General features: G+C 36.5%; 2 protein-coding genes and 1 long non-coding RNA gene across 4 annotated transcripts in view; 1 reads left to right on the top strand and 2 right to left on the bottom strand.

Moving 5' to 3' along the window:
* Positions 1-3,827: 3,827 nt before the first annotated feature.
* Positions 3,828-4,811, top strand: LOC149564711 (uncharacterized). The gene is made up of 2 exons (XR_016361899.1): positions 3,828-4,138; positions 4,241-4,811. It is a non-coding gene; the product is annotated as an uncharacterized LOC149564711 (long non-coding RNA).
* A 248-nt stretch (positions 4,812-5,059) lies between these two features.
* The window catches only part of LOC149564709 (uncharacterized), a 67,620-nt gene continuing 52,623 nt past the window's right edge, over positions 5,060-20,056 (bottom strand). For both annotated transcript variants that reach the window (XM_089818256.1, XM_089818257.1), the window contains 3 exons: positions 9,178-12,240; positions 7,573-7,752; positions 5,060-7,398 (listed from right to left, as the gene is read on the bottom strand). In XM_089818256.1, coding sequence (XP_089674382.1) covers positions 5,443-7,398; positions 7,573-7,752; positions 9,178-12,240 — 5,199 coding nt within the window. In that variant the 3' untranslated portion in view covers positions 5,060-5,442. The remainder of the gene's footprint in view (positions 7,399-7,572; positions 7,753-9,177; positions 12,241-20,056) is intronic.
* Positions 14,884-16,099, bottom strand: LOC149564710 (uncharacterized). The gene is made up of 2 exons (XM_089818258.1): positions 16,042-16,099; positions 14,884-15,919 (listed from the first exon to the last, which is right to left on the bottom strand). Exons 1-2 carry the CDS (start codon positions 16,069-16,071, stop codon positions 15,509-15,511), a joined length of 441 nt encoding a protein of 146 aa, XP_089674384.1. The 5' UTR covers positions 16,072-16,099; the 3' UTR covers positions 14,884-15,508.

Genomic DNA, 20,056 nt, shown 5'->3' with positions numbered 1-20,056 from the left:
TAGAAGAGAATTAGGAGAAGATTTAATAGGAGATTTGAATCTAATAATTATAAAGCTACTTATCTTAATTAATAAATTATAAACAAGTGTCATGTAGTGACTTGTATTTGCCATAAGTCATAATGTATAGTATAAAGATTAGTTTTTTTAATAGTTATAAGAGAATAAATTGAGTCATTTTATTAAAATTTTAATATTATTAGATAGAATGTTTATATTAAAAAAATTATTTTAAATTCAGGAAGTTTAGAAAAATTATCATTCTAGTTTTTTTTTTAAAGATATACTTATTGAATTATTGAAAAAAAAAATTAATAAAAAAGTATTTATAATTAAGTTAGTAGTATAAGTTAGTTGTAATGATATATTTTTATACCTCAAACATATTTCATCATGTTTTATCAATCAAGTATTTAATTTTGAAACGTTATTAAATATTTTTATGTGCTTCATATATAATCTTGTATTTGTTGAAAGTTCTAATGTATAGTATAAAGATTTAAAAAATTAATAGTTTTTTTTCTTCTGTTAGTAAAAGGTCGAGGAGAAACCTCTAGTCTTGCCTGCCTTCTTTTGACAACCCATGTTTTTTCCCTTCAATTAGTGTTATATTTGTTGCTTTGCCTTCTTGTTTGAATTCTAGTTTAATTTAGCCTGCAAACAATTACCTCTTGACCTAATCAATAAACTTGGATATAAATTATCTATCTGAACATGTCATCTAGATTAACATATTGATAAAAGGAATGTTAGTCAATTTGCAACATTAAATTTACTATAGTAAGGAAAATTCATGAAATTTTCAGTAGTGATTGATTTTTATTCTATATTTTGACGTTGTCATTTAATTAACACTATAATAATGAGCCTATTTACAATAAATAGAGATCATATAACACTACAATAAAGAAATCCAATTGAAGTGTTGGGATTTTCGATCCTTAGTAAATCTATCTTATACTATCATTCCATGAGATGGAGAATTCAGAATTATTCTTCAATCATAAGATTAATTTTTCAGGGTTATGAATTTCAAATTCTATGACCTAGCTATTCCTTAGGAGAAAGTCCTCTCCATCTACTCATTTGTTTGCTAATGTATTTGCTTCTTTGTTTTATTCTCAATATATTTGTTTAATACTAATATTTTTGAATTTATTAGTTATCTTTAATGCATTTTCCCGTTTAGAATTTAATATTCAATTAGGAGTGTTTCTTCTCCTAAATGTGTTGAAAATAATTTGTGAGTCCCCTTCTATGACTAACTTGCTAATGTGCATTTCCAAGCTAAGATTTAGACCTTTGATCAAGGCCTCTAATTCTGTTATGTTATTAGAAAGTACCCATAAGGGTTTGGCTCGCTTAATTGTCCAAGAGTCTTTGTCATAATGGATAATACATCCTAATCTAGCAAGTAATAGATTGCCTGCTGAAGCCCCATCAAAATTAAGTTTTACCCATTCTATTGGAGGGGATTCCTATTTATAATCCACCCTAACTTGTTTATTTTCTTTTGAGTGAATCATAGGAGGGTTAATTAGTTTGAACCAAGTTTTGCACATTTTTGCATCCCACTCAAAGAAAGAACCTTCTTCCTTTTGAGAGTTTCTAAAATTGTTATTTTCCACCTCTATTGTGCATGCTTCCACTTTATTGAGGAACGATGTTAAGTCCATACTTTTGTTGGCAAATATTCTTCTATTCCTCTCTTTCCATATTTCTCATAGGAGTATGGATGGGGCTATTTTAGATAAATTACTATAGACTCCAATTTTCCCATGATTGGGCCAACTTTTTAGAAAATTCCTTAAATTGTCACTAAAAGTTGATGACTAGTTAAGTTTCTCACATAACCATCGCCAACATTTATTAGCAAAGGGGCATTGGAGCAATAGATGTCCAATTGTCTTAGATTCATTTTTCACATAGAGAACATCTCGTAGGCCCCTCAAAACCTATCTTGGTAAACTATCAATCGTAAGAATTGTTTTTTGTAGAGCTACCCAAAGAAGATACTTGCTTTGGGAAGACACATTGCATCTCATCAGAGATTGAGAGCAATGTCTATCTTTTCCCATTGCTGAGAATTATCTATCATTTCATATCCTCTTTTGACACTATATTTCCCGCTATTTGAGGCACTCCAAATTAATTTATCCCTCCTATCTTTGCGATTAACTTGATTACCAGTTTGTAATCGCTTGCATGATGTCCCCACAAATTTATTAGTGTTTATCATATTAGGTGGTAGATTAAAGCTATCAAGTGAAGGCAACCCATCCCATGAATCTTCCTAAAAAAGGGCCTCCTGACAAGTAAGATAATTTGATACTAGGGGATGACAATGCATTGTGAAATTCCAAGTTTTTTATCCTTTAGGCGAGTTTCTAGTTTAGAATAAAGATAAAGGATCTTATCTATCCAAATACTTGTGAAATAATTTTTTTGTCCATTTGCTTTCGTGTTCTTGATACAATCTACAAACTAATTTTGCTCCTAAATTTTCATTTTACCAGCTCCAATTTTTATGCCTAGACCACTATATTCTTGAGGTTTGCATATCTTATCCCATTTAATTAATACTTGTTTCTTCTTCTTTTTTGTTCCTTGCCAAAATCTTAATAGTTGTGAAATAATAAATTGAGTCAATTAATATATATTTTAATATTTTTAGATATAAGAAACATTATCATTCTAGTTTTTTTAAATGGACATGCATATTTAATAATTAGAAAAATAATCCTTTTCAATAGAAAAATATTTATAATTAAAAACGATTTGAAATTTATGATATAAATTTAATGTTTGTACATTTTTTCCTTCTCGCACATTTTGTTAATAAAGTATTTAATTTTAAAATATTATTAAATAAAATAAATTAAGTGATTTAATTAATATTTTAATATTGTTAGATTGAAGAAACATTATTGTTCTAATTTTTTTAAATTGACATACATATTTAATTATTAGAAAAATAATACTTTTCAATAGAATTAAAACTAATTTGAAATTTATGATATAAATTTAATGTTTGTATTTTAAGTTAATCATAATGTTATATTTTTATTCTTGGGACATCTCAATTGTTTAATTTTTAAATATTTATTAAATAAATTTTATATAATCATATTAAAAAAAAAATAGTCATCCTCAAATATCATCTTAAATAGGGCAGCAATCTGCTCCTATAAGACCTAAAACATATTAGCCCAATCTAATTAAAGTAAAATAAATTTAATTATTTTAGTAGTTGAAAATCTCACAAATAAATATTTAAAAAATTAAAAGTTAAAATTAGAAAAAAAAAAATACTTACATGTAATTGCTTGAAATAGGAAAGATTAATCCTACTTAAGTCAAATGATCACGGTAGTATTAGCCTATGGCAAATACAAAAGAAACATTATTTAAGCTAAACCCTAGCTTAATTTTATTGAGTTTCACAAAATCTCTTTTCTAATTTGTTTTTGTTAATTTTAAAAAAATCAGACGAAGCTACTATAATGATTTTTAAAAGCTTAAAATTCTTAGCATACTAGGTGTAGAGGAGTCCATCTATAGGGCAATTTATGAAAGAAATAAAATTCATTTGGGAATTGAATGAATGAAAGATTGATTTTAATAACGTTTGCAAGGCCAAAGCACCCTATGGGACAACCTAAAATAAATTGCTGGTTGCTAGGATTTCCTAGTAGCTGGGGTGAATGTCAATGTACATTGGGCATTCCATGATAAAATGTTACGGTGTCTCCATCACTACCATGTTGCAAAATAAACACTCTCCTCACATTCTTAGTATCGTCCATCTACCCGGGTCACATGTCTAGTGATTCCAACCATTCTAAGCTGCGCTGTGAGCATTTTAGCTTTCCAATTGATATTTGCTCCTATGTAATCTTTCTCCACATGATCACTTGTTTAGTCTTCAAAAAGGGGTAGTTCAGGCAAATATTATCCTACGTTAACTCCTGTAAAATATTTTTTAAAATTGCTGATGCAAACGCCTTCAGCTAAAGCAGATAAATGGCAAATGCAGAACCAAAGTTGAACGCACTGACCTGGCAATGTATATAGAGGAAACTGGTGCTCCAAGGTTTCTTGAAAGAATCCAAAACTCTAGAATTCCTCTTCACATAAGGTACAACCATCTAGAATTTGTAAATCCTTTGAAATTCAGCTAAATGCCATGGATTTTGAATTGTTTCTGTACTTACGGAGATAGCCATACGAAATCTATCAGGAAAGCATGCTCACAGGCTCTTTTCCTTCCCCGGAAATCTGCAAGAGGGAACTCAAGATGAAGGCTATGAATGGCGGGGATTTTGCATTGCAAAAGATTTATGGCAGCACTGGCACACTAGTGGCATGCAAGGGCTGCTGAGCTTGTAAACATGGCAGCAGATGATATATCTTTAATTCAGATTGCGGTGGACACAAGTTCCAATGATATCAATCAAAATTATCATACATTGTTTTTTACAATGCATGGATGGTGTTTGTTAGGATAACCCAGATTACAGACACCATTCCAAGAGGATTCGCAAGCAATGCATAGGTTTTTGTCTATTTTTATATTTAGCATTCCATTGTATGACACTCGTATTGAAATGGCAGGCATCTATTATTCGAGGTTTGTTTAGACAGACATAAGGTGGGATTGTATTGTCTACCGGAGCTTGGAGCTGTCACCTAAGTTCACATGGTGGAGAATGGTTGTGTTCAAATTTCTTCAACTCATTACTCACCAGAAATGGTGTTTTACTCGATACAATTTACATTTTCCACATCAAATTGTCTAATTTAGTTATTTATCAAGTCGTCTAAAAATGTCCATCAGCTCAGTGACAAAATAAAGATATGAAGATGATATTCTAAAGTGGAATATATGTTTATGAGACAGTTGAATTGAAAATATAGAAATGGGGGCTATCAAAGAGGATTGAAAGGCAGTAACAGAAATCAACTTCTGATAAAACAGGGTGATATTAAGTAGCACACGTTACTTTTAGTTACAATATACCTACTAGATTCAAAAAACTCTTCACGATTTACCTGCATCTTTTGAAATATCAATTCCAATCTGACAAGTTTATCATTCAACAACTACAAACTTCACATGGAGCATGTCCTTGACGTTACATTAAAAATTGTAGCATTTCAGCTTGTAGTTTTTTTCTAAAACTTGAGGTCCTTGAGAAGGCTAAGACATCTGAAACATTTGTGCTCCTATAAGTCAAGGATCTCCTGTACTTAACCAAAATCATTACATATGGTATCAAAACTGGGTTTTCATTTTCAACAATAAGATATAAGGACTCAATAACCTTTGAAAGCAGTAATCAAACTCAAGAGTATACATTTATTATCTTTTTAATAGTGGTTATAGTCTGCATTTCTTTATGTACATAAGTTCAATTGATAGTCTGCAACTGATGTTATAGTTCAGTCCAAGGGTAATATATCATCAATGTCCATGTTCATGTCCATGTCATCAGAGGAATCCTTGTGTTTCTGAATATCCTCTTGTTCCATGATTTTCTGGAACATGGTCCTGTCTTCTTCCACCAGCTGCCTGAGCACATCATCTTCAATATTCAGAGCCTCAACATGCTGTCTACCATCACTTGAATATATCAGGTTTGACATCCTTTCCTTCCACACGCTTTTCTCATATTTCTCTTCTTCAAGAGTTCCAAATGCTATCAGTTGATAGACATGAACAAACCTCTTTTGACCAATGCGAAAAGCTCGACAGATAGCTTGCTTTGAGCAAGATGGATTCCATACTGGATCAAGAAGGATAACCCTTGAAGCTTCTGTCAGATTAACACCTACACCACAAGCTTTGATAGATGCCAGCAGGACACGTGCCTTTCCTCCTTCCTGACTGAATTTGTCAATTACATCCTGACGTTCATCCAATGAGTGTTTACCTTTGAGAAGTAAAATTTCTTCACCTTTGGACCAATGAAAATGACTCTCAAAGATTTCCTCCAGCAGTAGCAGAGGTGGAATGTACTGGCAGAAAATCAGTACCTTTTCCCCCTTACAAGAGCAGAGCTCCATGATCTTGACCACAAATTTCAACTTCACCCCTTGATCGGGATATTTTCTGAATCTTTCCAGACTATGATAGTCAGTGCTAAAGTACTTACTTGTGAATAGGAGGTCATTGAAAAGTGATGGATGTATGGAGACAATAGAGACCATGAACTCCAGCTCCAGACATGAACCGTTATGTATATTGATCGTTTCACCTATTTTTGTGAGAAGTTTCTCTTGGAGATGAGTTGGCCGCAGCATTACCATATAGGTTCTTAAGCCAGGGAGGCTACCTAAAACATCTCCTTTATAAACATCAATAAAATCTTCAGTCATGGATTTTAACAACTGACGACATGTACCTCTCTCCATGCTCCTGATATTGATCTTTTTTGCAATTTCCTCTACAAAATAGCGTCTGGCTATCTTTTCCTTCTGTTCTTCTTCAATCCCTTTGCTTCTGTGCCTTCTCCATCGCAAAATACGATCAACAAATGCTGGTCTTGCCAAACAAAGTGTGTTGAAGTATTCCTCGAAATTATTTTGAAACAAGGTTCCTGAAAGCAAAATTCTTAACCTAGTACTTGTTTTCATCAATAAGTTCCAAATCTTTGACCTGTGGCTTCGTGGAATGTGCCCTTCATCAAGTATTAAAAGACCTGTACTTTTGGTAAGGTACTTTGCTATTAGTGTTCTTTCTTCACAGTTAGTATTCTCTTCATTTGTCAAAGTGTAAAATAATGGGTAACTTAAAACTAGAACACTCTCGTTCTTATGCCACTCATGTAGCATTGCAATGCAATGAACATTGTAAATCTGTCTGAGGGATGCTTTGCACGACTTCAACATTGCTGATATTCTGACAGGGTTTTCCTTTCTCTTAAAATCTCTCAATGAATTTAGAATATATACAGGAATGTTAACCTTCCACTTTTGGAACTCCCTTGCCCATGTGTGTAGCATACTTTTTGGGGCAATTATAAGTGGCTTACATCTTGGAAACAAAGTCATGTAACTTTGCAGGAAACTTATGATCGTGAAGGACTTTCCTGTCCCTGGAGCATGAGCAATAATACAACCACCATTTTCATTATCTGAAGCCTCAATTTCTTCTGGGACTAATGAACCAGCAAGGTTTCTCCATAGGAATTCAAATGCTCGTTTTTGGTGGACATTCATTTTCTTTTCCAGTTCTGGAATTATTTCCCACACAGAATCATGCTTTTCAGAATATCTGCAAGATTGGTGACATGGTGAACCCTCATCCAATGTTGGAATCACAATATCTCCAAAATTCCTATCCATGTAAAAGTTATCTCTTGAGCGGCTTCGCATTGTTTCTGAATTCCAGAGTTGCTTTAAATTGAAAGGCACATACAGAACATCAGAAAATTTATGATGAAAATCATACAACTACCAATATTGCAGTAATAACTAAAGATGATACGTAAACCAATTTTCTTTTGTTTTTCTTTTTAATTAGAAAAAAAATATCTATTTCATGCAAGTGATGAATAGAGTACTACTTACAAATGGTGCACTGACGTTATTTATCTCTGTTTTCACAAAATTGCATATTCGACATAAGACTCCAATCTGTTCGTCTAAGATGAATTCATGGTCACTTACGCAAAAATGCCTATATACATCATTTTCTGCTTCTGCTTCTGCTTCTGCTGAATTAGAAGCTGCTTCTCTGTCTAATGGATGCTATCCCCATTGAAAAAGAGTAGAATGTTAGAATTTAAAACTATAGGATGTTTATTGAATAATTATGGTCTAGACTCTAGAAATGGGTTTCTGTTTCAAAAGTGTATGAGACCTTGCCTCCAATGCTTATTGTAGAATTGAGTTGGATTCTGTTTCAAAAGTATACGAGGTCTTGCTTCCATGCCATTTTTGTCACAAAATATAATAAACAAGGATCACAGATGACACCTCATTTATATTCAGAGATGTGATTTGATAGAGAGAAGCCAAATGCCAATACATAGAATAAGACAGACAAAACTAATTGTATGACAGATTGCATATAAAATGCAATGCTGTCCTATTTAAATCAAGTACAGAAGCTGCGACAAAAAGTACATGAAAGTAAGGATAGAAAATGAAACAACCAATTTTAAATTTATACTAGTACATTTAGTGATAGAACATTGGACAACAGCTGAGATCCTAGTCTATGATTAATCATTATACCTTCAAATGTTAAGGTCAATAGTCAATGTTCATTATGTCGTATTTATTATTTATACAGATTGCAAATCACTCCATTAGGGAATTGCCATGAAACATTAAAAGAATTGCATAATTAAAATGTATAGGATTCTTATTGTAAAATTACTGTCTAGAATCTAGGCTCTAGAAGTAATTTTCCATTTCAAAAGTTTACGGGACCTTGCTTCCATACCATTTTATGAAAAGAAGATGATAAACAAGGATCATAGATGACACCAGAGATATTGATTGATATCATTTCGGGAAACCTAAGCCTAATGCTAATACAAAGAACATGACAAACAAACAAAGTGTATGACACATTGTGTATGAAATGCTGTGCTGTCCTAGTTAAATTGGCTAAGGAAGCTGCAATGAAAAGAACATGAAAGTAAGGAGCACTGCATGAAATAGTCAATTCATATGATTGAATGTTTCAATCATCTTGAGTAATGCAAAATTTTTAACTCTATCTGTTCTATCAAAAGGCAAACTTCTATGTTAAGGAGACTTGTGATAAAACCAATCACATGACACAGAGATGCTTGGACTTGAGGAAGGAACAACTTTCTATGTTGCATTGAAGATTGCAAGTGAGGACTCTGTTGCCTTCTCGTTCATTGAAATTTTCAATCTAATCTTTTCCAGGGAACACTTTTTGCGTTTGTCTAGCAGACTTGTAAATTAGAAACTAATTACCTGAAGGTACTTTTTCACACACCTTAGAGCCAGTCATAACCTTGTTGAGAACGTACTGCACAGGGGCATGGTGTGCATGGACTCTTAATGTTTCTATTGTTGAACAATTCAGAACACCTTTGGCTTCACATAATGCATAAGTAGTTTACTTGGAAAATATACATATCCTATTAAAAAAGTGGATATAATAGGAGCCTCCACAGATGGTTCATCACATACCATGTTTTCTGAATCACAAACATCCCCATTGAGTGTCTGCTCCATTTCTTCCCAGAGACTATTGAGGTCTGAACTTTTCTCTTCTGTTGCACCACTGAAGTCAAATCCATCCTCATTGATAATATAATCAGATATCAATCCTTCATGAACCTCATTTTTTTTCTCTATCATTGACCATCTGACAAGAACAGGAGGGGAAGGTTTATGAATTTCAGATTCTATGGATGCAGAGAGCCGTTGAAACTTCATTTTTATGTCCTCTGAAATTTCTTTTCTTTTCTCTGCACTAGCACATAGATCATTTTCTTTTTTGCGTAAGAATGCAGTTCTTTTTCTATGCTGGACTGCTCCCGATTGCTTCTTTCTGTCCTTACAATGGCTTTGATGCTCAAGCTTTCTGTTTCTGTTTTCTGGGCTTATAGTCATCACAGGAGATGTTTTCTGAACTGTGCCTCTAGATGCACCTGCATGTGGCACCCTTGGAGTTACTTCCTCTATCCAACTATTAGCATTAGTCTCCTCACTATCTGTGCTATCAGAAACTACTACACATGGTGTCCCTATATTGTCTGTCTCCATAAGCTCATTCTCTCCAATTTGCAGGGAAATCTTACTTGCATTGCCAGCTTTAGTTACTTCCTGCAAATAATTAGGGTTCCCCAAAGTGTGTATCTCACTAGGGAAGGAAGTCGATTGATCTTCTCGTGAATCCCCATCAATTAATTTTGAAAAAAATTTAGTACCAAATCCGCCTTCTTCTGGCTCACCCTCCTTGGTGATTTCATTCTGGCCAGCAGAATAAAATCCTTGTTTCTTTCGAGCCTCTTGTTTAATTTTTGGTTTTTCCTTGAGACTCCTTCTGCATTTACTCTCTTTGTTTGGTTCTTCTGAATCTACAGAAATCGCTGAAGTTGTATTTCTATCCATCATTAAAGAAACATCAATATGTGATGCCATTGCACTTACTTTCTCCATATGATTTTCAGTACTAGCTTCTTCGAAACAGATGATGTTACATTTCTGATTATTTTTGCTATTATCTCCCACAGCTAAAAATATCGAGCTTTCAGGATCATCTATTTGTATTGGTTTGTAGCCTTCTAGTTTAAGTGCAGTGCCATTGGCATCCTCTATTTCAAATTGTTCTGTTTTTTCCTCCAAATACGTACATTTATCACTTCCATGCAGTAGGTTTTCATGAAAAGAAGTTTCATTGTTCTGCATATCCAGTGGGATTGATATCTTTGAGACCTCTCCCCCATGACTCCCTCCATTATCTAGATTATGTATACATTTGTTCTCTCTTTCTGAATTTTCTAATTCCAATGAATTTGCCAGAATCATATCGTCACTAACTAGAATCATTGACTGTTTGAAATCTGTAATAACCGTGGGAAAGTCACTATCTGTACCTTCACTATCTTTACTTGTATACATTTCCATTTTGATTTCATCTCCAACCTCTACAGCACAGTCTGTACCTTCACTATCTTTACTTTTATACATTTCCATTTTGATTTCATCTCCAACCTCTACAGGAATCAGTGAATACTTATCAGTGATTTCCTCCCGAGATATAGAAACGTCTGGTGTCATTGTGATGGCTAGAGTTTCCATCTCAGGTAGAAAAAGTTCACTGTTCTCTACACCCCTTGTTTTATACCCACCACTTGGCAATTCAACAAGATCTAATGTCAAGCAAATTCCTGAATCTGTGGTGTCACATCGGTCTGAATGCATGTCTCTGCCTGATTTATTTGCAGGTATGTTCTCTTTCCACTTTTTAGTTGGAATGCCAACTGCTTCCATGTCAAAGCATGCATTCACATTTACATTGTCATTTATGTTTGAAAACTCCATGTTGCTGAATGGTGGGTTGCTTCCCACTACTTCTTTGCTTTTCCGCTTCTTACAACTCATTTTTTGCATTTCATATTTCATTAACACCTTTTCTTTCTGAATCTGTAAAAGCTTATTTTGAATTTTCTGGGCCTGTTCTCTCAGGCGCTTAGAACGCCTAATAATGCAAACATCACAACGCAGTTCTCTCATTCTTTTTGAAATGCCCTGCCCCAGCAATGTCAATTTTTGTTTCCCCTGTTTATATTCAATTTCTTGAGCTTGAGCCTGCAAATATCGTGATCGCCGAGAACTAGCAACTATTTTACGCTTCTTCCTTGTGGGTGTTGATGGACATCTGTCTGTTATGTTAAACTTGCTTACCTGATCTCTGTGATTTCGCAACTTTCCAGGAAAACATGTATTTCTGTTCAGATGACTGTTTGGTGGCTTACATTTTCTTTGAGGTGAAAGCTGTTCACTTTGTTTTTCTAAACATTCAGACTGTCTGTTAACAGCATTTTCATTGTGAGACTCTTCAGATATCTTTGACAAGCCATTATGAATCCATGAATTGTCACATCCATCATTTAAAACAGGCTTACCATTAAATTTCTCCAAAGTATTTCGGTCATTAAATTGAAAATTTACCTCACATGCATGGTACTTATCTACACATAATATGAAACATCCCATATCTTTATTGGAAGAGATAATTGGCATGCTTTCTTGTTGCTTGATCATAAGACAGTCAACATCCTTCCCCAACCGGAATTTAGAATGAAATAAGTTATCTTGGACATCACTGTCCCTGAGTTCAAGTGCATCACCTTCATGTGTATCATTAAGACCAACTTCCTCAAGCAGTTTTAAGCTGATTTCAAGGACAACTCCTTGCTTAATAGAAAAGGAAATGAGTTCCTCAATCTGTAATTTCATAGATCTACTAGCAATGGCTGGGATACGTATTGTTGAATAATCTTCAATGCATGTCTCTATGGATTTGCCGATTATAGTGGGCTTCCCTTCTAGCTGGCAAGGTGCCTGCAGAATGGCAATGCTTTTAATTCCTACTGGTCTTTTTTTGGTTCCATATAATGGCCGATGCTCAATATCAAGCACATCCTCCTTATTAACCCGATAAAATTTCACATAGAACTTACAGTCACACCCATCTTGATGTGGTTTCTTGTCACTACTAATGATTTTTGCATCATACCATGCCTGCACAAGAAAGCATCCCATAAGCATCCTTTGTGAGTACAAAAGAAAATTATTTGATGAAGAAATCACAATCTACTACTTGGGGGTACTTTTTTATTTGTAACTGCTTTCTTGACAAGAACTAGTAGTCTAGTACACAATTCAATTTCAAGCAACATTCTTCATTCCATATTTGGAGCATATAAACTTCTTTTATAATTCTTGACTTATAATTATATATACACTTTTTGAATATTTTCCCATTCCATTCTTCATGGTGGAGACTCTAGCATCTAACAAACAGTTCTGTGAGAATCGTATTGCTGATAGAGAGGAGCCTATTTTGTTGGCAGTTGAATTGAATGTCTTAAACAAACTCTGGTCAAGGCAAGATAGAGGGTACCTATCTGACATCAAAGCTTTCCCTTTAATGCTCTATATTTTATTGTTTTGAGTGGGGAGGAGAATCAAGGATACAAAAAGAAGATCTTCAGAGTTTTGGAAGAAAGTCTTCTTTATCCTTGAGCTTAAGTTGAACAATATCGTAGGGGCTGGGATTTTGAGTTGAACTGGGAATATCAAGCTATAAATGGAAAAAGGCATGCTGGAATTAAGGACAGGATCCCAATGGACAATTTTTGTCATAGTATGAGGAAATGAGAAATACTGCATATATGTAAGTGGATAGATAAGGGCTAGATCAATGTTAAAATGATAGGTACTGAATTAGCTTATACAGTCAAATATGGAATAATCCCTATTCTATTATTTTTAAATTGAGAACAAAGGCTTGAGAAATTTGTCTCCTCAAGTATGTATATCTCATTTTTTTCTATAAATTCAATGCTATGTGTACTCCCTCATCAAAAAAATTTAAAGTAAGTGGTGTAAATGCAGAAAAGTTAAGGGTCTGTTTCAGAAGGGAATGGAAGGATTTTGAAAGAACTTTAAGCATCGTCCTCTAAGACGTATGGAACCTCAACATACGCTTTACATATTTGCGGGGTATCCAGATAGTGTTAGGGTGTATTGATTTGTTGCATCCAATTATTGATGAGATGAGCATCAAGAAGAGTGTTACAATTTGAGGAAAGTTCTCTTACCTTTCTCTGCCCCTTTCATCACATTGAATTCCTTGTTTGTTGGCAGCACTTCAGAGATCTCTTCTTCTCCTTGTGTGGCACAAAAAAGACAAAATGTGCAATAGAACTGCTCTTCAAATTAGAAGAGGTGGCACAACATATACTTGCTAATTAAAATCTTTACAAATGTTTTCTAGGGTGGTTCATGAAATAATGGATTAGACTAAATACAAAAAAAAAAGGATTCACTTATAGAAAAAGAATAATATGTACTTCAACGTGAGGCAACAGGATTTGTATGCTGTTTGATTGGAAGAAAACCTTACAACTATATTCTTATGCTGTTCAACTAAAATGTAGACACAATAGTGCAAGTAAACATAAGTGTTAAATAGGCTAAAATATGTAGGTACAAAATGCTTTGGTAAGTTAAATTAAGGGACTAGCACAAGGCCACAATTTTCACATAATGTTCCCAAATTATGAGTACCAAAATCTTGCCCTAGGTTAGATTTTTTTTGTCAAAGAAAATTTAGAAATAACTTTCACTTTGATTGAGACCCTATAAACAAGGTAGGCAACATTTATAATCATAAATTAAAATAAGGAAATGTAGATTAAATCAAAAGATTGCTTGAATCAATTTTAAGATACGACTCAACCATAGAAGTATAAGGTGGGGTGACTTGATAAGGTTCCCTACTAACCCCCTACCCTAGGCCCAAGAGTGGATATACCATCCCTCTCAATCTCACGTGGCCTATGTCATCCATATGATGTGGAGTATCTGGTATGGTCTCCTATCACCATTCTCAATCTTGCAACTTCTATCTTGCTTCTAATTATGGACATCCTTAAACATTTGTTTACCATTATAGAGGTCATTAGGAATATTCACATCAGGGTACCCTAGTTCATCCTTCCTAAGTGCAAAGGAAGTCCCCTTTGCCCCCCTTTGTCCCCATGGGATTCCCCAGTTGCATACCATGTGGTGGCATACTTAAAAGATGACCTCACCCACTGTTTCCCTACCTATGATCTTGTTGTGAGGTTTCCACAATATCACCCTATTGCAAATGGGGATCCCCTCTTTTGTCTTTGGCAGTAGGAGTTGTCTTAGGTAGACGTCGTGAGGTTTTTACACCATCACCCCATTGCAAATAGGATCCCCTCATTTTGCTTTGGCAATAGGAGTAGTTGTCTTAGGTAGGATGAAGGTGGCAATTTTGAAGTCTTCAAGTCTAAGTTGCCGATTCGGGTTCAAGGACGGGTTCGGGTTTGGGGTTTGGTTCGTGGGTTCGAGCAATTTTTTTTTTCCCCATTTGGGTTCATGGGTGGGTTCGTGAGTATATATATATATATATATGCAAAAAAAATAAAAACTCACATAGTTGTAAAAAGTAAAACTAAGTTATCCCATAGTATGAATATATCAATGTTACTTGATTATTGATCAATGCCAAATGTCAAAGATAAACATTAAATACTCACTCATTAATCTATGCTAATGTTGTAAATAAAATCATACATTGAATTACTAAAATGCAAAATGGAATTTTAAAACATAAACTACTTCATCAAATTGATAGATAATAAATTATAACTTAATAAAGTTTGAAACTATGAAACATAGTGATAAATCATAAATGACTCAATGAGTCAATGACAAATGTTTAAACATAGTTTATCAAAGATGCAAATGCCCTTCAAGGGTCAAATGGGTCATCAAAATATGAGGGATCAATGGCTTCATCCTCATCTATATCATTGACATTTTCCACATCATTGGAATCCAAACCGGTTCCACTAGCCCCAGATGCAACCACAGCCTCCTCCTCGTCCTCCTCAACATCTAGCAAGGCAATTCTAGATATATCTTGGACAGTCATATCCAAGTCAGAAGTCTCAGGTAGTACATCCCACAACTTCTCTGGTCCCTTCTTATATCCTGGATCCTTGCGTGATAGGAGGCGCCAGTTGTTGTGAATAAATACCAAGTCCTCTGCTTTCTTCGAACCCAACCAGTTACGCTTCACTGACTGGATAAAGGAGTATGTACTCCAATTCCGCTTAGCAGCAGAAGAGCTCGCAACCTAGAGAGACAACCAACAAATTGTAAAAAATTAGCTAAGTAATTTTACAATACAATAGGAATTTAAGAGTGCTAATTCGACAAGCTAAGTGGCCATAAGAAAAGGGAAAAAACCTTAAATACATACTTGTGACAAGATCTTAATGGCAAGAGGTTGGAGGTACATGTAACTTTCCCCATGTAAGTACCACCATCCAATGGCATCCAATCTACTTTGGTCATTGATTGCATCAGGCTCTGCATTTTTGCTTGAGAAAAAATCAACAAACTCTCTCCTAACATTTGATGCCACATCAGGATCACTAAAGAGCTTGTTAAGTGCCCTCTTATACCCAGCAGCAACTTCAGGATCTCTATATGGTGCCACTCTACCAGGAATAGCAAGTATCTCACTACTATAATATCTAGGAGAAAGTGCATATGCCAGGAGGTGTAAAGGTGTAGTCATCTTGTTCCAACGATGTAGAACAATTTTCTCCACCTTAGTGTACAAGGTATCAGGATCCTGCTCTCTCCTCTGAATGACCTAGGATGTCAAATGATGTACATGTAAGTTATCTTGATGTAGTGTTAATAACTTAATTAAAATCAAAAATCAAAATCTCTCAATAAACAAGGATAAAGTATTGTATAAAAATTTAAACTTACTGATTTCATTCTTTCTAGCATGGAGTCCATGGCATCATATATGTTCCCCAAACAAGGCTCATCCTTGTCGGCATACCGAAGCATAGACATGATGGGCTCGATGAGTTCTAGTGCATATTCCACCCTATTCCAATAAATTATCACTCAAGATCAAATCCTTTACAGTTTTGGCCTTTTCTGTATTAGCTTGCTTCCATCCACTCCATTTGTTGCTAATAACCATTTGACCCAATGCCTCTTTCACCCTCACAAGTCGTCTAAGGACGATTGTGTGTGAAGCAAACCTTGTTTCAACAACCTATGACCATGTTAATTCAAATTGTAAGTTAATATGATAAGTTGATAACACAAAAATTTAAGAATATGTATTAAATTTTGTAAAGTATGACACAAAAATTAAAATGATAAATGAAGCTAAATAAAGTTTAAAATTTACCTTCAATAATTCCAAGCGGGAGAAAGTTCTGAAAATTGCTTGTGACATATGGTGGTTTGTCACAAACATTTGGATCTGCTCACCCTCCTCATACACATTTTTCATCCATTGAATAATTTGGCTGCCCATTGTTTTCATCACCAAGTTCAAGGTGTGGACAGTGCATGGTGTCCAAAAGATATGCTCATATCGTGCTTCTACCAAAGCACCTGCAGCCTTACAAACTTTAGCATTGTCCATTATTACTTGGACAACATTGTCAACTCTCACGAACTCTATGGATTCAATAAGAAGTTGGGCAATAAAATTTGCATCCTTTACTCGCCCTTCACAATCAACCGCCTTCAAAAACATTGCCCCCTTGGGGCAAACAGCAATCATATTTATTAATGGACGGTTTTTGCAATCTTTCCATCCATCAGAGACAATGCTCACCCCCATTTGGATCCAAGAATCTCTTATTGGTTTGAGGAGGTTTTCTACATTCTTTCTCTCCTTATGCAATATGGTGGTTCTCAACTTTTCATATCCAGGGGATTGGTAACTATTGTATTTTAACTCTCCCGCCAAAATTCATAATTCATATTGCCCTTCCCGCCTTTGAAATATCCATAGTCAAATACCCGTGAAATATTAAAAATACCAAAGTTTTAAACCTTATGATATATTTTGCGGCCCGCAAGTTCTCTGCTGTCAGATCTGAGGAAGATCTACGGAGGGCGCTGTCTCGCTATGGCGAAGTTGTGCGAGATTTATGTTAGCGACATCGCGCCCTGTTGACGCGTATCCGGTGGGTCCAGTTTGCAAGTCGTCCAAGACTCTTTGGCAGGTCGGAAAAGTTTCACGGCGGGTCGGAAAGGTTCAACGGCACCGTGGGCGCTATGTCGCTATTGTGTGTTGGCCGAAAAATCTTCATAGCGACATAGCGCCCGACGGAAGGGTCTGACGACGGGCATGTTGCATCACCGGGAAAGTTAGCGGCGGGCGGTTAGTTTCATGACGGGCCGGAAAGTTCAAAAGGCAGCAAGGCGCCATGTCGCCATCGGAAAACTCACGAGTTTTCGATAGCGACATAGCGCCCGCCCGGCCGGAGGTTATTTCTACGGTGAGTCCCAGTGTCAGCGGCAAGGTTCACAGCAACGGAAGAGATCAACGGCGAGAGCTTCAAGCAAGTGGTTGGGTCCCATTTCATAACTCATCTGCCCAGTTGGCGGAGTCCGGTGCCATGGTGGCGAATCAGAGAGAGCCACGGGCAAGAGAGAGGACATGTCATCAGTTGGGCGCTATGGCGCTATGGGAATTTGACCTCGATTTTCTCATAGCGACATGGCGCCTAGTCGACACGTGGCCGCTCCGTGGGGTCAAGTCTTGAGTCTGCCAGGGTGGTGCTTCGTTAGACCAATGAGGAACTGCCACATATGCCAAGTCAAAACACAGATGTGTCGTGGGACCAGATCTTCAACGCGGCCAGCGCAGTCAAGGGTTAAGTCCTCCACCGTCAGATCTACAGAGATCAAGGGCAGGCGCCATCGCGCTATGAGAAACTGCTCGAGAGATAACATTGGCGACATGGCGCTCGGGCACCACGTGTCCCGGTGGGACCATATTTTCATGCAGCCAGCGCAATAAAGAGGGGCAGATCTTTCATGGCCGTCAGATCAAGTCAGATCGACGACAGGCGCCATCGCGCTATGGAGAAGTTGCACGGGATTTACAATAGCGAGTTGGCGCCTGGTGGACACGTGTCCTCGTGGGACCAGGTCTCGCCAAGAAATGTACGCTAAAGATGGCCAGGTGTCGTTCGAGCATGGTGCGGTTGCTAAGGTGGCGCCAGGTATGAGGGGCCCAGGGTAAGAAGCAAGTACGACACATGACGAGTCTTCACAATCGTCAGATCTGCAGAGATCTACGGAGGGTGCTGTCTCGCTATGGCGAAGCTGCACGATGTATATGTTGGCGACATAGCACCCTGATGACACGTGTCTCACTAGCCCGGTCGAGATTGACGGTCGGCGACTAGCAGTTAGTGTAACCGTCACAGTATTAATATTTTACGGGTGGGGCCGTTAGTTCAATAAAGGTGGTCAACCGCGGGAGGACTTCCAGGGTGGCAAAAAAATAAAGAGTATCATTGGCCCACATGGCCCAGCTGGCTTGTAGAGCCTGGTTGACTGTTTGACTTCGACGGATTCATGAGACCAGGAATGATAAGAGATCAAAGTTTTGCCGTGAATCTAATCGTGTGATTAATTGCCACCAACTCAGAATGAATACTAGGTGCAGAAAGACACTCCATCCATCCAGTCGATCTATCTACTATGTCAGGGAATGTTGTGGCGCCGTTTCTGTCTTCTCCAGGCTCTTTCTCAGAGAAATATCAGATTTTTTTTTGGTACGCAAACCATTTTCAAATCAGATCTTTGATTGGATTTCCAGGGTGAGAAGTTAATGCCAGTAGGTGAGAAGTAAATGTAATGCAAAAATCCTCAGTTATGCCTGAACTATAAAGGCAATTTTGTGATCTTTTTCTAGGGACTCTTTTCCTAATTTCTCTACTACTGCTCGCAGATCTGCAGTGTAAAATTCCCCTTGTCTCTGAGCTGTATAACATTCTGTATCATCTCCTTCAGCCATCAATGTGTTTGTGCATCCATCTTGCCTCTCATTGGTGTATTGTTGAGATCTGTGGCCTGCATACTGTATCTATTTTCGACCTATTGGATAATATATAAGTGAAATCTTTTTTCCTTGTGTTATTCAGTTTGTTTTCCTGATCTGTATGTGGTTGTTGATTGACATAAGTCTGGGTGTGTATGTTCTTTTGAATGTTATCTTGGTTTTGTAGTGCATATATGGGCAGAAATGAGTCTAAACACTCTATTTGGTGCATCACCTCTGTAGTTTAGGTAGGGTAGAGTTGTTTTCTGCATCTCCTTCTTCTCCCTTTTCCTCTCCAAGAGTAATTAGGTGCACCCTGATAGTAAGAGGAAGCCAGCCTTCTCCGGAGACTCAACCTCGCAGTTCAAGTCCCACAGCTTGGAGGTTGTTTCCATGTTTCACTAGGTTATCCTCGCGCATAGGCCTTGGACAAGGGTGCAAACCTAAATGACAACAGTTTTTGGCACGCCCGGTGGGACACTTTTCAAACAAAATTTAAAGTCTACTGGTGTCAAGGAGTTTCAAAGATTAATGCTGAAGAGGTAGTGTTGGCTTCAGTATTCAAGCCTTTAAGAGGCTGATTCTTCAAAGTACTTGGCGACTCTGAACATCAACAAATCTGGTTCCAGGCCAAAGTTGTAGAAATTCATGCCCAAAGCTGAAACAAGGGCGTCTTCTAGAGGTAAATTTCAATATCAAGAACTGTCTCTTTCAAATCCTAGAAGGAGGACTAGAACTTCATTATCACCAGTTCGGGGTGTAATAACAGTTAATATACCTATAAGATCTGTCTCTACTCCTCCTATTGCTCGAACTCAGCCTAGATTGCCATCAACACTCATCAATAGAACACTTGTTTACATGGCACAACCAAGAGTTCATGCTTTTGCCACCTTTAATGGTGGAAGTCCTCTGTTGTTA

Source organism: Cupressus sempervirens, chromosome 3 (genome assembly GCF_028749045.1).
Source record: "Cupressus sempervirens isolate cs-2001-9-10 chromosome 3, ASM2874904v1, whole genome shotgun sequence".
Classification (NCBI taxonomy): Eukaryota; Viridiplantae; Streptophyta; class Pinopsida; order Cupressales; family Cupressaceae; genus Cupressus; species Cupressus sempervirens.
The sequence above is the reverse complement of the archived record's forward strand: the minus strand, read 5'-3'. Positions and strand labels throughout refer to the sequence as shown.

Bases quoted from the DNA above. Each gene is read 5' to 3' on its own strand.
- LOC149564710 (XM_089818258.1), bottom strand. From the start codon at position 16,071: ATGGACTCCATGCTAGAAAGAATGAAATCA. The intron at 15,920-16,041 runs GTAAGTTTAAAT...TTGACATCCTAG, and splicing joins TGCTAGAAAGAATGAAATCA to GTCATTCAGAGGAGAGAGCA.